At 49.6% G+C, this 17386-nt stretch overlaps 2 protein-coding genes across 2 annotated transcripts; both read right to left on the bottom strand.

The window, feature by feature from the left end:
• Positions 1-5871: 5871 nt before the first annotated feature.
• Positions 5872-7995, bottom strand: LOC123424744. The gene is made up of 3 exons (XM_045108419.1): positions 7903-7995; positions 7643-7831; positions 5872-7565 (listed from the first exon to the last, which is right to left on the bottom strand). The coding sequence occupies exons 2-3, from the start codon at positions 7762-7764 to the stop codon at positions 6242-6244; spliced, it is 1446 nt and encodes a 481-aa protein (XP_044964354.1). The 5' UTR covers positions 7765-7831; positions 7903-7995; the 3' UTR covers positions 5872-6241.
• Positions 7884-11183, bottom strand: LOC123424743 (pentatricopeptide repeat-containing protein At3g18020). The gene has a single exon (XM_045108418.1). The coding sequence runs from the start codon at positions 11166-11168 to the stop codon at positions 8979-8981; it is 2190 nt and encodes a 729-aa protein (XP_044964353.1). The 5' UTR covers positions 11169-11183; the 3' UTR covers positions 7884-8978.
• Positions 11184-17386: the final 6203 nt, after the last annotated feature.

Here is a 17386-nt window from a genome sequence, read left to right as displayed (position 1 = left end):
CGATCCTCTTCACTGCCTGCAGGTGCTCCGATGTCGGTCGCTCCATGAACCGACTGACATAGCCGACGGAGAATGCCAAGTCCGGCCATGTGTGGGCGAGGTAGCGAAGGCTCCCCACAAGGCGCCGGTACTGCGTAGCGTCCACTTCCTCCGTCGTGCTGTCGCGGCTCAGCTTCAGCCTCTCCTTCATCGGAGTGAGAGCTGGGTGGCAGTCGGTGAGCCCAGCTAGCTGAACGATGCGCTTGGCGTAGGCGGGCTGTCGAAGCGCGATCCCGGAGTGATCCTGGTGCACCTCGATCCCTAGATAAAAGGAGAGGAGCCCCAGATCACTCATCCGGAAGGTAGCCTTCATTGCCTCCTTGAAAGCCGCCACCTCTGCATCCTTAATGCCGGTGATCACCAAGTCGTGAGCATAGACGCCCACCAGCAGGGCATTTCCTCCACTGCCCCGTCGGTAGACGGCCGCCTCATGCGGGCTTTGCTCGAAGCCCATCTTCTTTAGCGTGGAGTCCAGCTTGGCGTTCCACGCTCTAGGTGCCTGCTGTAGGCCATAGAGAGCCTTACGCAGGCGGAGTACCTTGCCCTCCTGGCCGGGGATCGCAATCCCGTCGGCTCATGCACATAGACTTCCTCCTTCAAGTCGCCGTTGAGGAATGCCGACTTGACGTCCATGTGATGGACACGCCAGCCCTCCTGGGCAGCTAGTGCAAGAAGAAGTCCCACGGACTCCATCCGTGCCACATGAGCGAAAGCGTCGTCGAAGTCGACTCCTTCCTGCTGCAAGAAGCCTCGGGCCACCAAGCGAGCCTTGTGCTTGATGATGGCGCCGGCTCCATCCCTCTTCAGCTTGAACACCCACTTAAGGGTGATTGCCCGGTGACCACGAGGGAGGTCAGCGAGCTCCCAGGTGCGGTTCTGCTCGACCGCATCCATCTCCAACTGCATCGCGGCGTGCCATGCCGCGTCTCTCTCGGCCTCTGCAAAGGACCGAGGTTCGCCGTCCTCACACACGAGTTGTAGTCGCGCCTCCAGGTCGCGTGGTACCAGTCCCGGCACCGGCTGGTCGCCGAGTAGATTATCCATCGTACGATACCGCAGCGGTTCGCCGCCATGATACGCGTCGATGCGCTCCTCGTCGTGAGTGAGCGGGGAAGCGAACTTCATCGGGTTGTGCTCTGCGTGAGCTGGTGCTGATGAAGACGAGCCTGGAGTGGTGACTGCCGGGGCTGGAGTATGCGGCGTCGCCGGTTGTGGTGCCATCGGCGTAGCAGGCACCGGAGTTGATGGAGTTTTGGGGGCTGGGGTAGACGTGCTCGGCGAAGAGGAGCTGCTTGCTCCCCCGGCTTCCTTGAAGTGGACGTACTCGACAATGAAGTCGTCATACGTCGGCGTCGAGCCGTCGTCCACCGCCTTGTCCCATTTCCACCCTCGCCCTTTGTTGAACACGACGTCTCGCGCCGTGTGCACACACTGTGTCTTTGGGTCGAGGATGTGGTAGGCCTTTGAGCCCTCCGCGTAGCCAATGAAGACTCCCGGAGTACTCCTGTCGTCGAGCTTGCCGATGTGTCCGAGCTCCTTCGCGAACGCAAGACAGCCAAAGACCCGCAAGTGGGAGACGGCCGGCTTCCGCCCATGCCAGGCCTCGTACGGCGTCCTGCCGTCGAGTGCTTTAGTAGGCGAGCGGTTGAGGATGTAGACGACCGTTAGCACCGCCTCTCCCCAGAAAACAGCCAGCATCCCTCTCTGCTTGAGGAGAGCCCGAGCCATCCCCACAACCGTCTGGTTGCACCGCTCGACAACACCGTTCTGCTGTGGGTTGTACGACGCGGAGTAGTGGCGCTGGATACCCTCATCAGCGCAGTACGACGCGAATTCAACCGCTGTGAATTCGCCGCCATTGTCGGTGCGCAACACGCGTAGTTTGCGGCCGCTCTCCGCCTCCGCAGCAACCCCCGCGCGCCTGATGGCGTCCGCCGCCTTTGCCTTGCTGCCGGGACTATCGCCCACATGTAGTGAGAGAGGTCGTCGACGAGCAACAGGAAGTAGCATCGACCTCCTGGTGTGGCTGGCGTCACCGGGCCACATAGGTCCCTGTGCACGAGCTCCAGCTTCTCCTTGGCCCGGAAAACCGCCTGCTGGGGAAAGGGGAGTCGCCTCTGCTTCGTCGGTACGGAGATGTCGCAGAACTGCTCCACATGGTCAAGGCACGACAGGCCTCGCACCATCTCCTTGGCACTCAGACGCTTCAGGGCCTCGAAATGAAGATGCCCAAAGTGCTCATGCCATTGCCACGCCTCGTCGTTCCGACGAGCAGCGAGGCAGATAAGTTGTGCCACCTGCACGTCGAGGACGTAGAGTCGATTTTCACCTCTGGGTACCTTGGCGAGAAGGCGACCCTGGCGATCCCAGATGCATAGGACCCCATGCTCGATCAGCACGCGTGAGCCGTTCTCATCCAGCTGTCCCAAGCTGATGATGGAGTTCCTTAGCGTGGGGATGTAGTAGACACCCGTGAGCAGCCGGTGCTCTCCCGCCTTGGTGGTGAAGATGACGGAGCCGACGCCCTTAATTTCCATGGCAGAGGCATCCCCAAACTTGACGGAGCCTCATGCGTCGGAGTCGAGCTCGGCGAAGAATTCCCTTCGACCAGTCATGTGGTGGGTGGCGCCGGTATCGAGGCACCACCCAGAAGTCTTGTCCTTCCCGGAGCCATCACCGAGAAGAGCGTGCGCTTTGGGCTCGTCGAGGTGGAGGAGGGCCTTTGCGACTGGTGTCGCTGAAGGTAGCTCGATGCTTGCATGCGCCATGAACAGAGCCGTCTCCTCCTCCTCCGCCTGTGCGACATGAGCCTGGCCTTGTCGTGGCTGTCGACACTCATTGGCCCAATGGCCAAGCCGGCCACAGTTGTGGCAACTGTTGTGGCAACTGTTGTCCTGTGCCGGCTTGGGCTTCGCCTCCGCGGACGTCACCTTCGGCACGTCCTTGTGCCTTGCCAGCAGCGCCGTCCTTGGTGCCTCTACGGGCGTCACCTTCGGCACGTCCTTGTGCCTTGCCAGTGGCGCCTCTTTGTGCCTTGCGCTGCGTGCCGCGCTTGCGGCTGCCCGTCGTGGAAGAAGGCTCCCCCTTCTTCCTGTCACCAAGGCTGGCATCCCACTGCTCCCGAGTTAGGAGCAGCTTCCCGCCTGTGGTGATGGGCCCCGAGGGAGGCTGTGGCTCGTCAGTGTTGACGACCTTGAGGCGACCTATCGCCTCCTCGATCGTCATTGCAGAGAGGTCCAACAAAGACTCGATCGAGCGAGCCATCTGCTTGTACTTCTCGGGAATGCACCAGAAAAGCTTCTCGGCAGCTCTCTCCTCGGTGTAGGTGGCATCGCCGAACTTCACCATCTTCTGCAGCAGAGTGTTGAGACGGAGAGCAAAGTCATCAACGTCCTCACCTGGCTTGAAGGCCAGGCTCTCCCACTCCTTACGTAGTGCCTGCAGTGTGGACTTGCGAGCACGGTCGCTGCCAATGCGTGCTGGGGCGATTAGGGATGGCACCCGCAGGGTATGGGTACAGGTGAAGCCTCCCCATACCCTTACCCGCCCCGTCTAATATTACCCATCACCCTTACCCATACCCGTCAACGGATACAATTTTTTCCCATACCCGTTACCCGACAGGGTAGACGGGTACCCGTGGGTAAAATTACCCATATTTGCAAAACATAAATTTAAACAACTTATAGTTATAAACTGCATTGTATCATATAGTTTACAAAGATATATTATAACTACAACACATACTTATAAAACAACATCATATAGTCATAAACAACAACACATAGGCATACACTTTCAATTCATAAATTATTGACACAGTGTAGATTGTAGAGATAATTTTGAGTTTATATAGATTTTATATGGGTACATGGGTATATGGGTATGGGTTATATGATCCCATACCCATACCCGCTCTACCCGATGGGTGTTAGACTTTTCTATTTATATACCCATGGGTAAAATTTTGTCCCATACCCTTACCCTAATAGGGTTTTTACCCGCAGGGTACGTGGGTAATGGGTACCCATTGCCATCCCTAGGGGCGATGGCGTCCCAAGCCTCCTTGGCAGTCCGCTTGTTGGAAAGCGAGACCTGCATCTCGGGCGGGACTGCGGCGATGAGGGCATCCAGCGTCCGTCGATCCTCTTGGTGGTCGACGTTGCTGTCCTGGACTGCCTCCCACAGGCGCCGCACCTGGAGCCTGATCTTCATGATCGCGGCCCACTCGACGTAGTTGGTTTTAGTGAGGGTAGGCCACCCAACACTGGGACCAACATCCCTGACCACAGTTCGGACCTCGTAGAGGCCGCGGTCCTGGTCGTCGCAGTCGCCGTCTCCGTGTGCACCTCCACCTGGAGCGCGGGCGTGCTCGGCTGCCCACTGCGCCGTCCGCTCTTGCGCTACTTTGGCGCGGTCTGCGTCGGCGTCATCGTCCGCACGCGCGGAGCCGTTGGAGCTGCCAGAGTTGTCGCGGAGTGCCTTGGCATCCGCCGTAGCCTCATGTGCTGCCTCCGCTGCTGCTGCTTCTACCTCCGCTCTGGCTACTGCCAGCTTAGCTGCAGCCAACCTCGACACCCTTGCTGCCGCAGCAACGGCTACTACAGCCGCTCGCTCACGCTCCTCTGCCACGGCGCGCTCGGCCTCCTGCCGGCGCCGTATGCTCGAGGTAGCCGTGTGCTGAGAGCGACCTGCAGACATGGCTGGCTGCAGGGGGGCTGTTGCGTGACGAGGAGGCTGTTTCTAACGAGCTGCTGCTCGACAGTCCGGAAGGAGGGAAGTAACCAGGGGCAGTGGGAGCAGCTGCTGCTACCGGCTTAGGCTGCTCAACTCCCAGTGAGAGAGGTGAGCAGGAAATGCTCATGATACAAGATAACGAGGCTCTGATACCACTTGTTAGACCTTTCAGCCTGAGCATTGATAGTTGTAGATGACACTAGGAGAGTTGGGACAATTTTCGTTGGTTTATTTCTCACACAATGCCATACCAACCTGAGGGGTTGGGGATACATATTTATAGGCTGCTAGCCAGCCAAGCATATGCTAAGATGCTAGTCTAAGATGCTGCTAAGATGCTAGTCTAAGATGCTATCCTAACTGCCAGTCCTTGGTGGTCAAGGATTCTATCCTAACAGCCACAAGGACCATGTGCTGCAGCCCCACAAAGGACCATGTGTTGCAGCCCCACAAAGACCTAGTACAGAGACTTATCCATCACTTTGCATCCCCTTCTTCCAGTTTCTGGCCCTTGCTAGGAAGTAGAACATCTTCAACATCCTCATCTGCACTGGTAGCATATATATCATCATCACCTTCTGTGTACTTCATTGTCCCAGACTGTCATAAAAATCTTCATCAGAATCTACATTATCAGTATCACCTCCATCAGATCCTCTGCACTTCCATCAGATATATGTGATTTAATATGTGCTTTTACATGCTATCTTAGGTTTGTGGATTGTACTCCTTTTTCCCCTGGGCTGTTTCTTTTTTGTGGGGTTTCCATTTATTAGTGACCATACCAGACTTCTCCTTAGACTGATGGTTGGAAGCTATGCATGGTTTTATGGTTGTCAAATTCCTGCTTGAGTTTTATCCATTTCAGTTCCTCTGTGTATTGGTGTTAGGCTTCTTAAGTTTTGTATGTTCCTACATGTTCATGTCTCACCCAACAGTTGCTCCCGAGGAGCTCAAAAAATTGCACGCATATCGTTCTTTAGTCATTGCACAATTGTTGCTTACAGACAAAGATGTGCATGGAGTTCACACAAAAGCTAAAAGTTATATCCTGATGTAGGTTTTGGTTCCTGCTCTATGGATTAGCACCATAGGTTCTTATGCAATTTCTATATATCCTCAGAATCATATAGTATTTCAAATAACACATCATTTAAAATTTGGAGGAAAAAAAAACAAGCGGTCTTGTATAAATAATCCTACACTGGATTGTATGCTCATCTTTCAGAATTTCCTGGAGCAACACAAGTGAGAAATTAACCGAGGCAAGTATTTGAAGAACACATCAGCTTAAACTTTAGAGGTAACAACTGCTATTGCATAATTCTAGACTTCATTGCCCATCTTTCATAATTTTTTGCGGCAACACAAGGGAGAAATGAATCGAGGAGCTATAGCACTGATGTTTAAACTTCTCAAGAACACACAATCCAAGAACGACATACCTAACTCGCTCAGGATTTGATCAGTCCTTGAGGCCGCCAGGGAGGCCTGCGCAACATACGAGGTACTCTTGCAGGGTACAGGGGCGAGCAAGAGGCACTAGATTCAGCTCTGATCCAGTGTCAAGAAAAAGATTCAGCTCCGGTCTGTTATGTCGGTGGTACCATTTCAGTGGTTCATCAGGAGAAGCTGGCCCGTCAGTGGTGAATTCAAACGGTGGATCCGCACTCTTGTCCGCCAGATACCGCACTCCGACGGGAGGGTAGCGGGCACCAGTCGCCCCCAGGTGCACCGCGTTCCCCGCCACGCACGGAAACGTCCTGGCAGAGAGGGAAAAGCATGCCGCCTCCCCGACAAACACCGCGCGGTGGCGGCCAATGTCCTCCACCGGGACGAGCCTTTTTCTGGCCACATTCACCTCAAACACCTGGATCAGGTTCCACTGACACTCCTTCAACCTGTTCCCCACCCTGATCACATCCATGCGCTTCCTCCTGCGCGTAATGATTCTCCGCTCGTTAGCGCTGAGGTGATCAAGGTCGAGGTAGTAGCGCACCATGAGCATGCTGCCGCAGCGGTGGTCGTCGGGAGGGACAAGGTAGGAGGACACATGACCCCTGGTTTTGGGCTGGTTCACGACTACAGGCACCAACCGAGGCTCAGGACAGAGCCTCACATGCATTATATTCCCCTCAAGAGTCGCAAAGTAGAAGCGCCCCTGCAGGGTTGAAGCCGACGATAACCGATATGATGAGTAGCGATCGAGTCTCCCGATCTCGTCATGCTCAATCACAGCCCACCGCTGGTCGCCAGGCTTGGCGTAGACTATGGCACGCCCCTGGTCAATCATCAGGAGCACGACCGACGCTGGGGAGGTCTCTTCAGAGATGCCGGCATAGATGAGGCGCTCCGAAGACTCCAACAGCCCCGTCCAGACAATGTACGCTCTGCCGAGGTCCGGGGTGATGGGCGGGAGGTTGGTGAAGGCCCTGTTGAGCGGGTTGAAGAGGCGAACAGTGTGGCTCGCCTTGCCACGCAGGAGCAGGAGGCCCTCGGTGCTGGTCTCAAGGTGGTGGCGGGAGAGCTCCGGGAGATTGACACAAGCGCTGGCACCGGTGGAGAGGTTGAGAAAGCGACGGCCATCGCCCTTGGTGCGGTTGGACAGCATGATCCAGCGGCGGGGGCGGAAGCGGCAGTCCAGGCCGCCTCCCATGCGCGGATCATCGGTGCAGTTCCTCCATTCCTTGCACGCAGCACGGAGGCGGATGTACTCGGCCACGTCGTAGAGGAGAAGCCGACCGACGATATCGTCAAGGAGCACCGTAGGCAGGTTCGGCCAATCTCGCCTGCCGGCACAAGGATAATCATCAGAAATAGAAAAACAGAAGAAAGTAGGATAGAGGACGGGGAATTTTGAACTGACCATTCCTCGTCGTGGCCGTGTTTACGCAAAGGATGATCTCCCCCACAGCATCGCAAGGAACCAGCAAGGTTACAATGGTTTTGCTTGCTCATGCGACCTGCCCCCCAGATCTGCGTCCTCATTTCCGACTGATGCTGGATGATGTGTGGCGGCGGCTAAACCCTCCATGGGCATGGAGCAATTTGGTGCCTATATATTTTTTCCGTTTTCAATACTTACTAAAAATGTACATCATCCAGCATTAAACCGCAGGTTATTACCTTCCATATATTGGCCATCAACACCCAGAGTACAAGCGAGCAATGCTGAGCTGTGAGCTGCTACCTCTGCATCCCTACCTACCGTGTCCAATCTGTGCGCGATTCTTCGTCTTGGATGAACATCATGTAAGAGCACCTGTTCGTCTCCTACAAAGTTGTTGATGGAATTAGCAATCTGAAGCCACCTTAATACAATCAAAACATCTGCGCTCGCCATAGTTTCCATTATATCAGGCTCTTTTGATCACGGCAGACAGCTGTGTCCGCTGCCATGGAATTGCCTCAGAGAAGAGCAATGTCAGTGTTCAGTATCACCTCCCCTGGACCCAGCAAGATCCATCCCCTAATCCCGTGTTTTACAGCTCCGCCATCACCAGAAGCAAACCGCTCTTCATAGATGAACTCCAGGCCAGCAGCATACAGTTAACAAGTCCGACAGTAACATCAGTCCTTGTCAAAACGCTCTCAATACCTTGAGACGCGCCAACAATACCGCCCATGAAGTGATAAGTACCTTGGCCGTCTCACCTTGTGACATGCTGTTACATATATGGACTGGATCAGTGATTCACAGGCTTGCAAGCATCTCCATGAGATCTTCATCAAAAAAAGCCCAGGTGCACTTAGACATTGTAGAATAAAGTAGAGCATGCTCCCAAGTATCTTCATATGCATCACAACACAACAAGACCTGACAGTGGCGAGCAATTGCAAAACTTGAGCAACCTGAAGACACTGCATGCAGTGTTCTTTACTCTCCATCGATTTCTGCAAAATTATGGATTTAGTTGTTGGGTGAGTACTGAGTAGAGATGCACTTATAAAACATGTCAGATTGGTTATCGACAAGCTTATGTCAAGTGCAGCCAAAAATCAGTCATGTCAGTCAAGCTCAAGCCTTATTCTCCAATAGGTGGACAGGTTACCAGCTTTGCCGTTGTCACTAACTCGGCCTTCATTGACAGGTCCAAAATAACAATAAAAATTTAGCCTTCATTGCACTATGTTCTAATATGTGCCCCTTCTTTTTTTTGAAAAGTATGTGCCCCTTCTAACCAGCAACACTTGTTCTTGTTCTAGAGCAAGCCAAAAACCCTTCTGGCTACTCCAGAAAGTGATTCTCTTAGAGGTTGCTTATCCTGCTTGTTGAAGCCATCATCACTGATTGTATGATCCTTGTCCATTGTAGGTCCAACCACTGAATTGTCTATCAGATAGTTCTGCTCTTTTGCTGTCTCAGTAAGATCTGATGGGTTCTCAGTCATTTCTGGTGACCTTCCAGTTTCTTCAACCTTAGCTTCGTTGTTATTCTTGTATATTTCACCCAAATGTTCAGACGATGACAACGAAGGTATCTCATTTTTTGTCGAGACGAGAGGCTCTACTTGGTCATCTGCAGAACTTTGATCGACATGAAAAGTGGGGACTTGGTGCTCCTCCCCTTGTTCTTCATTGCCGTAAAGGTGCAATTTCTCAAGAATTCTCCAAGTGACAGCGTCCGGTGAAAGGCCATTCCTTCTCATCTCCTTCACCAATTGATAGGCCAACTTCTTCGATCCCTGCTTGCAGGCAGTGTCAATGAGTATGTTGTAGCAGACAACACTGGGACAAACCCCAGAGTCTGCCAACTCATACAGGAAATCGCATGCCTGCTCCAGTTTCCCCAGCTTGCAGAGGCCTCTCAAGATTGCACTGTACACATAACCATCATGTATCCCTGATGGCCAGACTACATTGTCCCAGAACGCCTTTGCTTCCTCGAGTTGTCCCGCGTCGCACAACCCTTTGATCACCACAGTGTGACTCACAGAGTCGGCAGTGATGCTACTTAATTTCATTTCGTCGAGGACCTGCATTGCTCTGTCAACTAGCCCAAGGCAGAACAATCCCTTGAGGACAGAATTATAAGTGACGACATTAGGCGCACATCGGCGCCTAGGCATCAAAGTGTGCAGCACATGGAGGGCTTCTGCATGCTCACCTACATCCAGGTATCCAGAAATGAGGGTGGTGAAGGTGACAACATCAGGAGCACAGAACTTCCCGTTAATCATGTCGTCCAAAATCTTTCTAGCCTCCTGGGTCCGCCCAACTTTGCAGAAGCCATGAACGACAGTGTTCATAGTGATCACATCCGGTTTACAATCCCCCTGCAACATGGACACGAGCACACTGAGCTGCTCGCTTGGGTTGTCCACAGCACGCAGTGCCCCAAGGAACATATTGTATAGCCTAGTCCTGGTCTCCATGTCAGCCTTGTCATGCCCACATTGGGGTTGCAGCATGAGCTCTAGGATATCCTTGGCCTTGGCAAGCTCTTTCTCCCGGCAGAGCTCTTCAACGAGTACCTTGTATGTTACCTCTCTCGGCCGGTACCCGGAACGCACACCTTCCATCACCAACTGGTACGCCCTCAGGCGTCCCCCGGGCTTCTGGCTGGTGCATAGCCCGTGAACAATGCAGTTGTAGGACAGGGTGCTTGGGCGCAGGCCCCTCTTCCCCATGACGTACACTATTCTGGAGGCGCCATGGTGCTGTCCAGCCCGGCAGAGAGAGTCGATCATCTGGGCATAGGCAAACTCGTCTGGGACAAGGCAGCGCCGCTGTGGCATCTCCTCCGCGACGCGAAAGACAATGTGGAAGAACCCCTCGCCGCACAGACACTGCACAAGGTTGGCGAACGCGGCGTTCTTGAGCCCCTGGTCCTCATCATGGCAGCGCTCCATGCTGGTCCAGAGTTGGCTGTCGACGAGGTCCATGGCCGCGCCGACGTCGCGGCTGCGGAGGAAGGCCTTGACGAGGAAGGTGCGCGCGAGGGAGCTAGGTGCGAGCCCCCACCGGGGCATTTCGTCGAGCAGCTTCTGGGCGGCGCGAGGGTCGGCCGCGCCTGCGTAGCCGTCCAGGAGAGTGGCGTAGGAGACGACGCTCGGAGGCACGCGCATGCGGAGGAGAAGGCGGTGCGCGAGGAGGAGGAGCCAGGGCGCGGCGGCGGAGGAGAGCAGGGCGAGGAGGCGGTTGTAGTTGGGGAGGGAGGGCACGAACGGGGCGGCCTGGACGAGGCGGAGCGTGAGAAGGGGCGTGCGCGCGCGGAGGAGGCGGGCGAGGAGGCCGTTGGCGGTGGTCGCGTCGAGGCGGCGCGACGCGGATGCGGAGGAGAGGAGGAGCGCCACGCGGTGGTGCGCCTCGGCGGAGCGGCCGGACGCGCAGAGCGCGTCCACCAGTCCGCCCAGGTCCGGCTGCTCGGGCCGCGCTGCCGCCGCCATCATGTCGGGGGCGAAAGGAGGCGCGCGGTCGAGACGGTGCTGGACGCCGTCGCACGCTCGCTCTAGTTTCGGCGATCTGCCACGCGCAGGTTCCCGCCGACGAGCACCGTATAAAAACTGAACTGCGGTAAGTAGGGTGGCAATTCAGTTCAGACTACCGTTTTTTCCTTTCTTTTGTTGTGAGTTGTGACCATCTACTACTCTACATTTGTTGTGGTCATCTGATTCATGTGGATATGCAAATTTCTCTATTTTATTATGTCAGTGCATCCGATTTTTATCTACTACTGTATCTACTATCACGAGCTTTGCTACATCCACGTAAGCTTACGTGAGTTTACGTGTTAATTATGAGGTGTCAATATTTAACTGAGCTTAGTGGGGGCGCGGGCCCACCCTGAAAATCAGGGGGGACGTGTTTAATACGTGAGAGGAAGGTTTTGTAAGCTTATGTAACAGTGTATGTAAGTGTAGCATTTTCACTACTATCACTAAAAAGGAAGAAAGGGCAGATTCAAATATAAATCTGACCCTCCAATCACGTAATCAACGATCTAAATACTTCGTTAATGAAATAACAAAATCTCGGTTAACGCTAATCCTTCCTCCTACCTATAAAAAAAAACCCTTCCTAGCACCTCGCACGTCCTCTTCGTAACTGCGTCGCACCCCGCCCGCACCTTCGCTCCGCACGGTCGCCCTGCCCGCGCTGGTCGCCGCCCACGGTCGACCCGCCCTCACCGCTCGCCGTGCTCGCTCGTCCCGCCCGCTCGCCGTGCTCGCTCGCCCCCCGCGCCAGCGCCACACTCGCTCCGCGCCGCGCCGCGCCGCACTCCCCGCCCTGTCCGCGCCAACACCAATAAGATAACAATACTTATTGGTTGGTATTAACTTTATAAAATAAATTGATTATTTTGTATAACATATATTATTGCTAACGTGCTCATGCTTTCCTCGGATTCTGATATGCTTAAAAGTTTGCAAAAGTTGAGTTGCGAGGAACTTGAAGTAGTGTGTCAGAATTTTAGCAACATAATTGGCTCAATTCTCGAGACTGTAGTCTACAAAGGAACAATGAAGGATGGACTTCAGGTTTCTATCATATTAATGGTTCACAAATTCTGGTAATGCAGACCCCCTCCGCCTCCTCAGTTTGGAGTCATATTGTTCTATATTAGTGGAGGTGAAAAACATTTCTAGCTATCTAGCTATCCTTCCTGTAAATTGGGCTGGTGGTGTCCAGTGCATACTAAAATTTAAGTTGATTTTGCTTTCCTCAATTTCGTTCATATCAACCATAAGATCGGTGGAGATTAATAGATAACATATCATTCAGTAAAAGTAAATCGCAGACTTTCCTGAACCATAGATTTGAAGTTTCTAGGATCGAGACTTGACAAACACGTAATTAATTAGAATTGCCTACTAAAGAGGAACCAACATAGCCGAGATTTGACATTCAGGAAAGTATTACATGTGGAAAATCCTCTACAACCAACTAGACTGTTAGAATTGTTTTTTATGGTCTTTATTTGAATTTCGTTAGTGTGAATAATAAGTAGCAGGAAACCTTCAAGAAATGTTAGTGCATCATTTCTTATGCAAGTGCTACTGCAATTGATTCCATTCCAAGCGCCTTCTAGAGAGCTTTGCAGCATCTCTCTTCTTAAAGTTACATGGATTAAATGTAATTACTTTACCTCTAATAATGAGCATCATGTTGATTGCTGAATAGTTTCTCTCAACTATTTTGTTCTTCATCGGATTCGCAATGAACCGATAACTTTGAACATTTTCTTCTTTTCGTCAGATCATGTCTGAAGTACTAGAGTATGTTTCCTATTGTAGAGGATTTCACATATTTCCATGTGTAGATTGTACTTTCATGATATAGGTGTTTATTTCATACAAAGTACTAAGTCATGCATCGATGTCCCAAGAGAGTGCATGGTCCTTCAAATCTTTAGGATTCAAACTCATATTTTTAACTAGAGGTCACAAAAGGCAATTCTTGTTTGTATTCCACCTTAGTCGTCTTAACTATTCGCTTTTTCTGTTTTTGTTGTCTGTCAGTTATGTTTTCGTAGTCTAGAATATCTTCCTATAATTTTAAAACTGTGTTGCATACCGTGGAAGTGTTTATTGAATATGGCACAAAAATTTAGCACATAAATAAGATGCATGCTGTTCCAAATGAATACCTTTTCTCTTTGCTTGTTAGCTTTGCGAAACAACAATTATTATAGAAACTAATCTGCTAAGGTCCAATTCCTTATTTGTACAGTTTGCCATTCTAGAGTAATAAACTTTATCCATTGCTAATATGTTGATAGCACGGTAACATCTTTAGCTCATTTTTAATCTTGCCAGAACTAAGCCGGTTTATGAAATGTTTGGCATGCATGTCATCTATCTCATGCAGAAAATGTTAAATTCCCTCTGCATTTTCTTATTATCAATCTAATGATTTATCGATTTGTTTTTGACTTCTACACGTTCTACAGCTATATATGTAACAAGCATCTCTCTGAACCGTAGTTCCACTTTTTAGGAGAAGCTGGAAGAAAGTGAGTGGGGGAAAAACTGCCTTGAATACCGACATACTCTTCCAGCTCGCAGGTGGTGCCTACTGTGACTCCCATGGGTGGACTTACCTCCATCACCGGGCCTTCAACATATGAAGATGACAAGCAACTTGAATCCAAGAATGAACTAATTAATTTTTTCCAAGACTGATTTATTTTTGTATCTTTGCTCCAAGTTTGCATCTCCATCATGTTCACTTGGACAATGTTTATATGTTCCTTCCAAAGTTCACCCAACATAAATAGTCATTTTAAAATCTTCATCGGACGTTTGATTGCATTTTTAGAATACAATAGACAAAATGGGCTATGCCACTATCTTCTCTATGGATAAGTTGTTCATCAAGTCGATTGTCTTTCATCTATGACATATACGAGTTATGGTTTCTTCTTTCTGTGCTCGAATTTCACAGGACATCCCCAAAATAGAATTTATGGGTGTGTATTTTCCCTTTACTATTCTCTTTTATTTTTTTCAAAATTTTATACTCACTTGAATTTCATGTTCGTTTGATTACACATGTGTTGCACGCGCACTGTTACTAGTTAGTTAGAAATGCATCCGCTTCTAGGCGCAAATCGCCCTTGCTTCGCTGAGACAGTCATCGAGGTGTGGCAACGAGCTTTGCTCACCAGAATGGATGTAAGAGAAACAAGACTCCAACTCCTCAAATAATTTAGGTGTATTCTTCATTCTTTGTAATGATATTTTTATAAGGGTTGGTAGTACTTAATATATGTCCACTAGTCTTCTCAAACAAAAATACACCTAGTTTATTCATGGATAGGATTGTGATGGTATGCCTTAAAAAGATTAACTCGTTAATATTCACGACTACTTAGGTAGCTAAGAAAGTGAGCGAAAATATGGGGTTGTCCGATGAATGTGACAAAGTCATTGTCTTTTTGAGGATAATTGTTTCTCATATTTCTCACACAACGGTTTACATAACCCACATTCAGAAAAGAGTAAAGGACAATATAATGCCTTGCGTTCTTTGTGTTACTTCTCATTCATGTCAATCTTCTCTTATATATGCTTTCTGTGTGTGTGAACATGGGGTTGAGAATCTGTGCTAATTGGTTTCCCAACCACTCCAAATCTAATCAAGACTGATGGGGAAAAGGCACTAGTTTTAGAGCGAGGACCCCTCATGCAAAATATCTACAACTAATTATCACTTCTTCTACCTATACAGAGCATAACAAACACTACACCAATAGGTAAGCATTTCCTTCACTAAACCAAATGCAGTTCTACCAATGGAGAAATAAACAATGAGGGACCTCATAATTTCCACAAGAGGGGCTGCTAGAAGCCCAATATATTTACATTCCTTGTCTTTTTGCTGGGAAGTGATGATGACAAAGGCATCCCCTGTCCAGTCCTCAACTTTGTTTTCCATAGGCATACAAGGGGGAGACCAAAGGCTCCATGCGGGACTGCTCTTCCCTTGTTACCTAAGATGCAAAACTCATGAGGTGATAAGTAAGAGGCACCTTCTTTCCAAAATAAACCAAAGGCAGATTCACTAATGGGGAAACTGCCTTGAGATATTAGGTGCTAGATGCCAAATAAAAAGTTAACACGCTGATACTTGAGGGCATATCTCATATATATTAGGTGCTACATAGACACCAAATATATTATATATATGAGCCGATGCAGCTATATATGATTAATAACTAAAACTCAGTTACTGCCATGCAAAGTTCTGAATTAAGTATAAGCCTCACTGGATTCGATTTGTACTAGAGCTAACTTACAAACAATCCTTAGATACATACAAATGCTTTTGAGTTTTGACATCTATGAAGAAAGCAAATAGATTAGTCAGATCAATGCAGCTGTATATGATTAATATCTGAAGTTGAGTTACAAATTATTGTGCCAAGTCCTGGATCAAGCTATAATTTTCAAATAAATGCAAGAACAAGGTAAAGAGAAAGGGGCATGCACACACACACATGATAAATAGAATAATATAAGAGGATTCACATTTTTTAAGACAAAACCAGATGTAGTTCCACAAATGGAGAACAAAAGAGGGAGGGATCTCATAGTTTCCACAACAAGGGATGCTAGAAACCTGTTATATTTACCTTGTCTTCTTGCTGCGAGGTGACGATGATCCAGGCATCCCGTGCCCAGTCTTCACCTTAGTTTTGTTTACTCGAGGCATACAAGGGGGAAACAAAGGGCCCAGTGGGCGGCTGCTCTTACCTTGTTACCGAAAATGCAGAAACCACAAGGTGATGAGAAAGAGTTCACCTTCTTTTAAAAATAATAAACCAAATGCCGTTTCACAAATGGGGAAAGGTCTTAGTTTACAATCTATAATCAAGGAAACTAGTACAAGAAATCAAATTAATTCCTGAATGCATGCAGTCAACAAATAGCTACACTGTAAGTTTTCTACACATGCATTTCTTTATAAGTTGGTTCTTTATAATTAAGTAGGTTGTTTGACAGTGTACTGATACGTCTCCAATGTATCTATAATTTTTTATGGTTCCATGCTATTATCTTGTCAAACTTTGGATGTTTTGTATGCATTTTATATCTTTTTTGGGACTAACTTATTAACTTAGTGCCAGGTGCCAGTTCCTGTTTTTTCTGTGTTTTTGACCTTTTTCAAAGGAGAATATTAAACAGAGTCCAAACGGAATAAAACCTCCGAAAAGATTTTTTTCCGGAACAGAAGATACGTAGGGAGCTTGAGAACCAAGTCAAAGGGCACCATGGGAGGCCACAAGCCCCCTAGACGCGGCCTGGGGGGGGGGGCGCCTAGCAGGCTTGTGGGCCCCCGTGCCTCCCTTTCCCTACTTCTTCCGCCTATAAATCCCCGAAAAATCTGAAACCATGAGAGAGAGCCACGGAAATACTTTTCCGCCGCCGCAAGCTTCTGTCTCCGCAAGATCCCATCTGGGGCACGTTCTGGTGCCCTGCCGGAGGGGGGATTCGGACACGGAGGGCTTCTTCATCAACACCATGGCCTCTCCGATGATGCATGAGTAGTTTACCACAGACCTTCGGGTCCATAGCTAGTAGCTAGATGGCTTCTTCTCTCTCTTGGATCTTCAATACAAAGTTCTCCATGATCTTCATGGAGATCTATCCGATGTAATCTTCTTTTGCGGTGTGTTTGTTGAGATCCGATGAATTGTGGATTTATGATCAGATTATCTATGAATCTTATTTGAGTTTCTTCTAATCTCTTATATGCATGATTTCATATCCTTGTAATTCTCTTCGAGTTATGGGTTTCGTTTGGCCAACTTGATCTACAGTTCTTGCAATGGGAGAAGTGCTTGGTTTTGGGTTCATACCGTGCGGTGTCCTCACCCAGTGATAGAAGGGGTAGCGAGGCACACATCGTGTTGTTGCCATCAAGGGTAAAAATATGGGGTTTATATCTATTGCATGAATTTATCCCTCTACATCATGTCATCTTGCTTAAGGCGTTACTCTGTTTGTTATGAACTCAATACACTAGATGCATGTTGGATAGCGATCGATGTGTGGAGTAATAGTAGTAGATGTAGAAAGTATCGATCTACTTGTCTCGGACGTGATGCCTATATGTATGATCATTGCCTTATATATCGTCATGACTTTGCGCGGTTCTATCAATT

This window comes from Hordeum vulgare, chromosome 2H (genome assembly GCF_904849725.1).
Source record: "Hordeum vulgare subsp. vulgare chromosome 2H, MorexV3_pseudomolecules_assembly, whole genome shotgun sequence".
Classification (NCBI taxonomy): Eukaryota; Viridiplantae; Streptophyta; class Magnoliopsida; order Poales; family Poaceae; genus Hordeum; species Hordeum vulgare.
Note: the sequence above shows the minus strand (reverse complement) of the source record. Positions and strands in the feature narration are given on the sequence as shown.

What these genes read in the sequence shown, in the direction of transcription:
- LOC123424743 (XM_045108418.1), bottom strand. Translation starts at nt 11,168, where the DNA reads ATGATGGCGGCGGCAGCGCGGCCCGAGCAGCCGGACCTGGGCGGACTG.
- LOC123424744 (XM_045108419.1), bottom strand. Translation starts at nt 7,764, where the DNA reads ATGAGGACGCAGATCTGGGGGGCAGGTCGCATGAGCAAGCAAAACCAT. An exon ending in CACGGCCACGACGAGGAATG is followed by an intron (nt 7,566 to 7,642) that starts GTCAGTTCAAAA and finishes TTGTGCCGGCAG; the next exon opens with GCGAGATTGGCCGAACCTGC.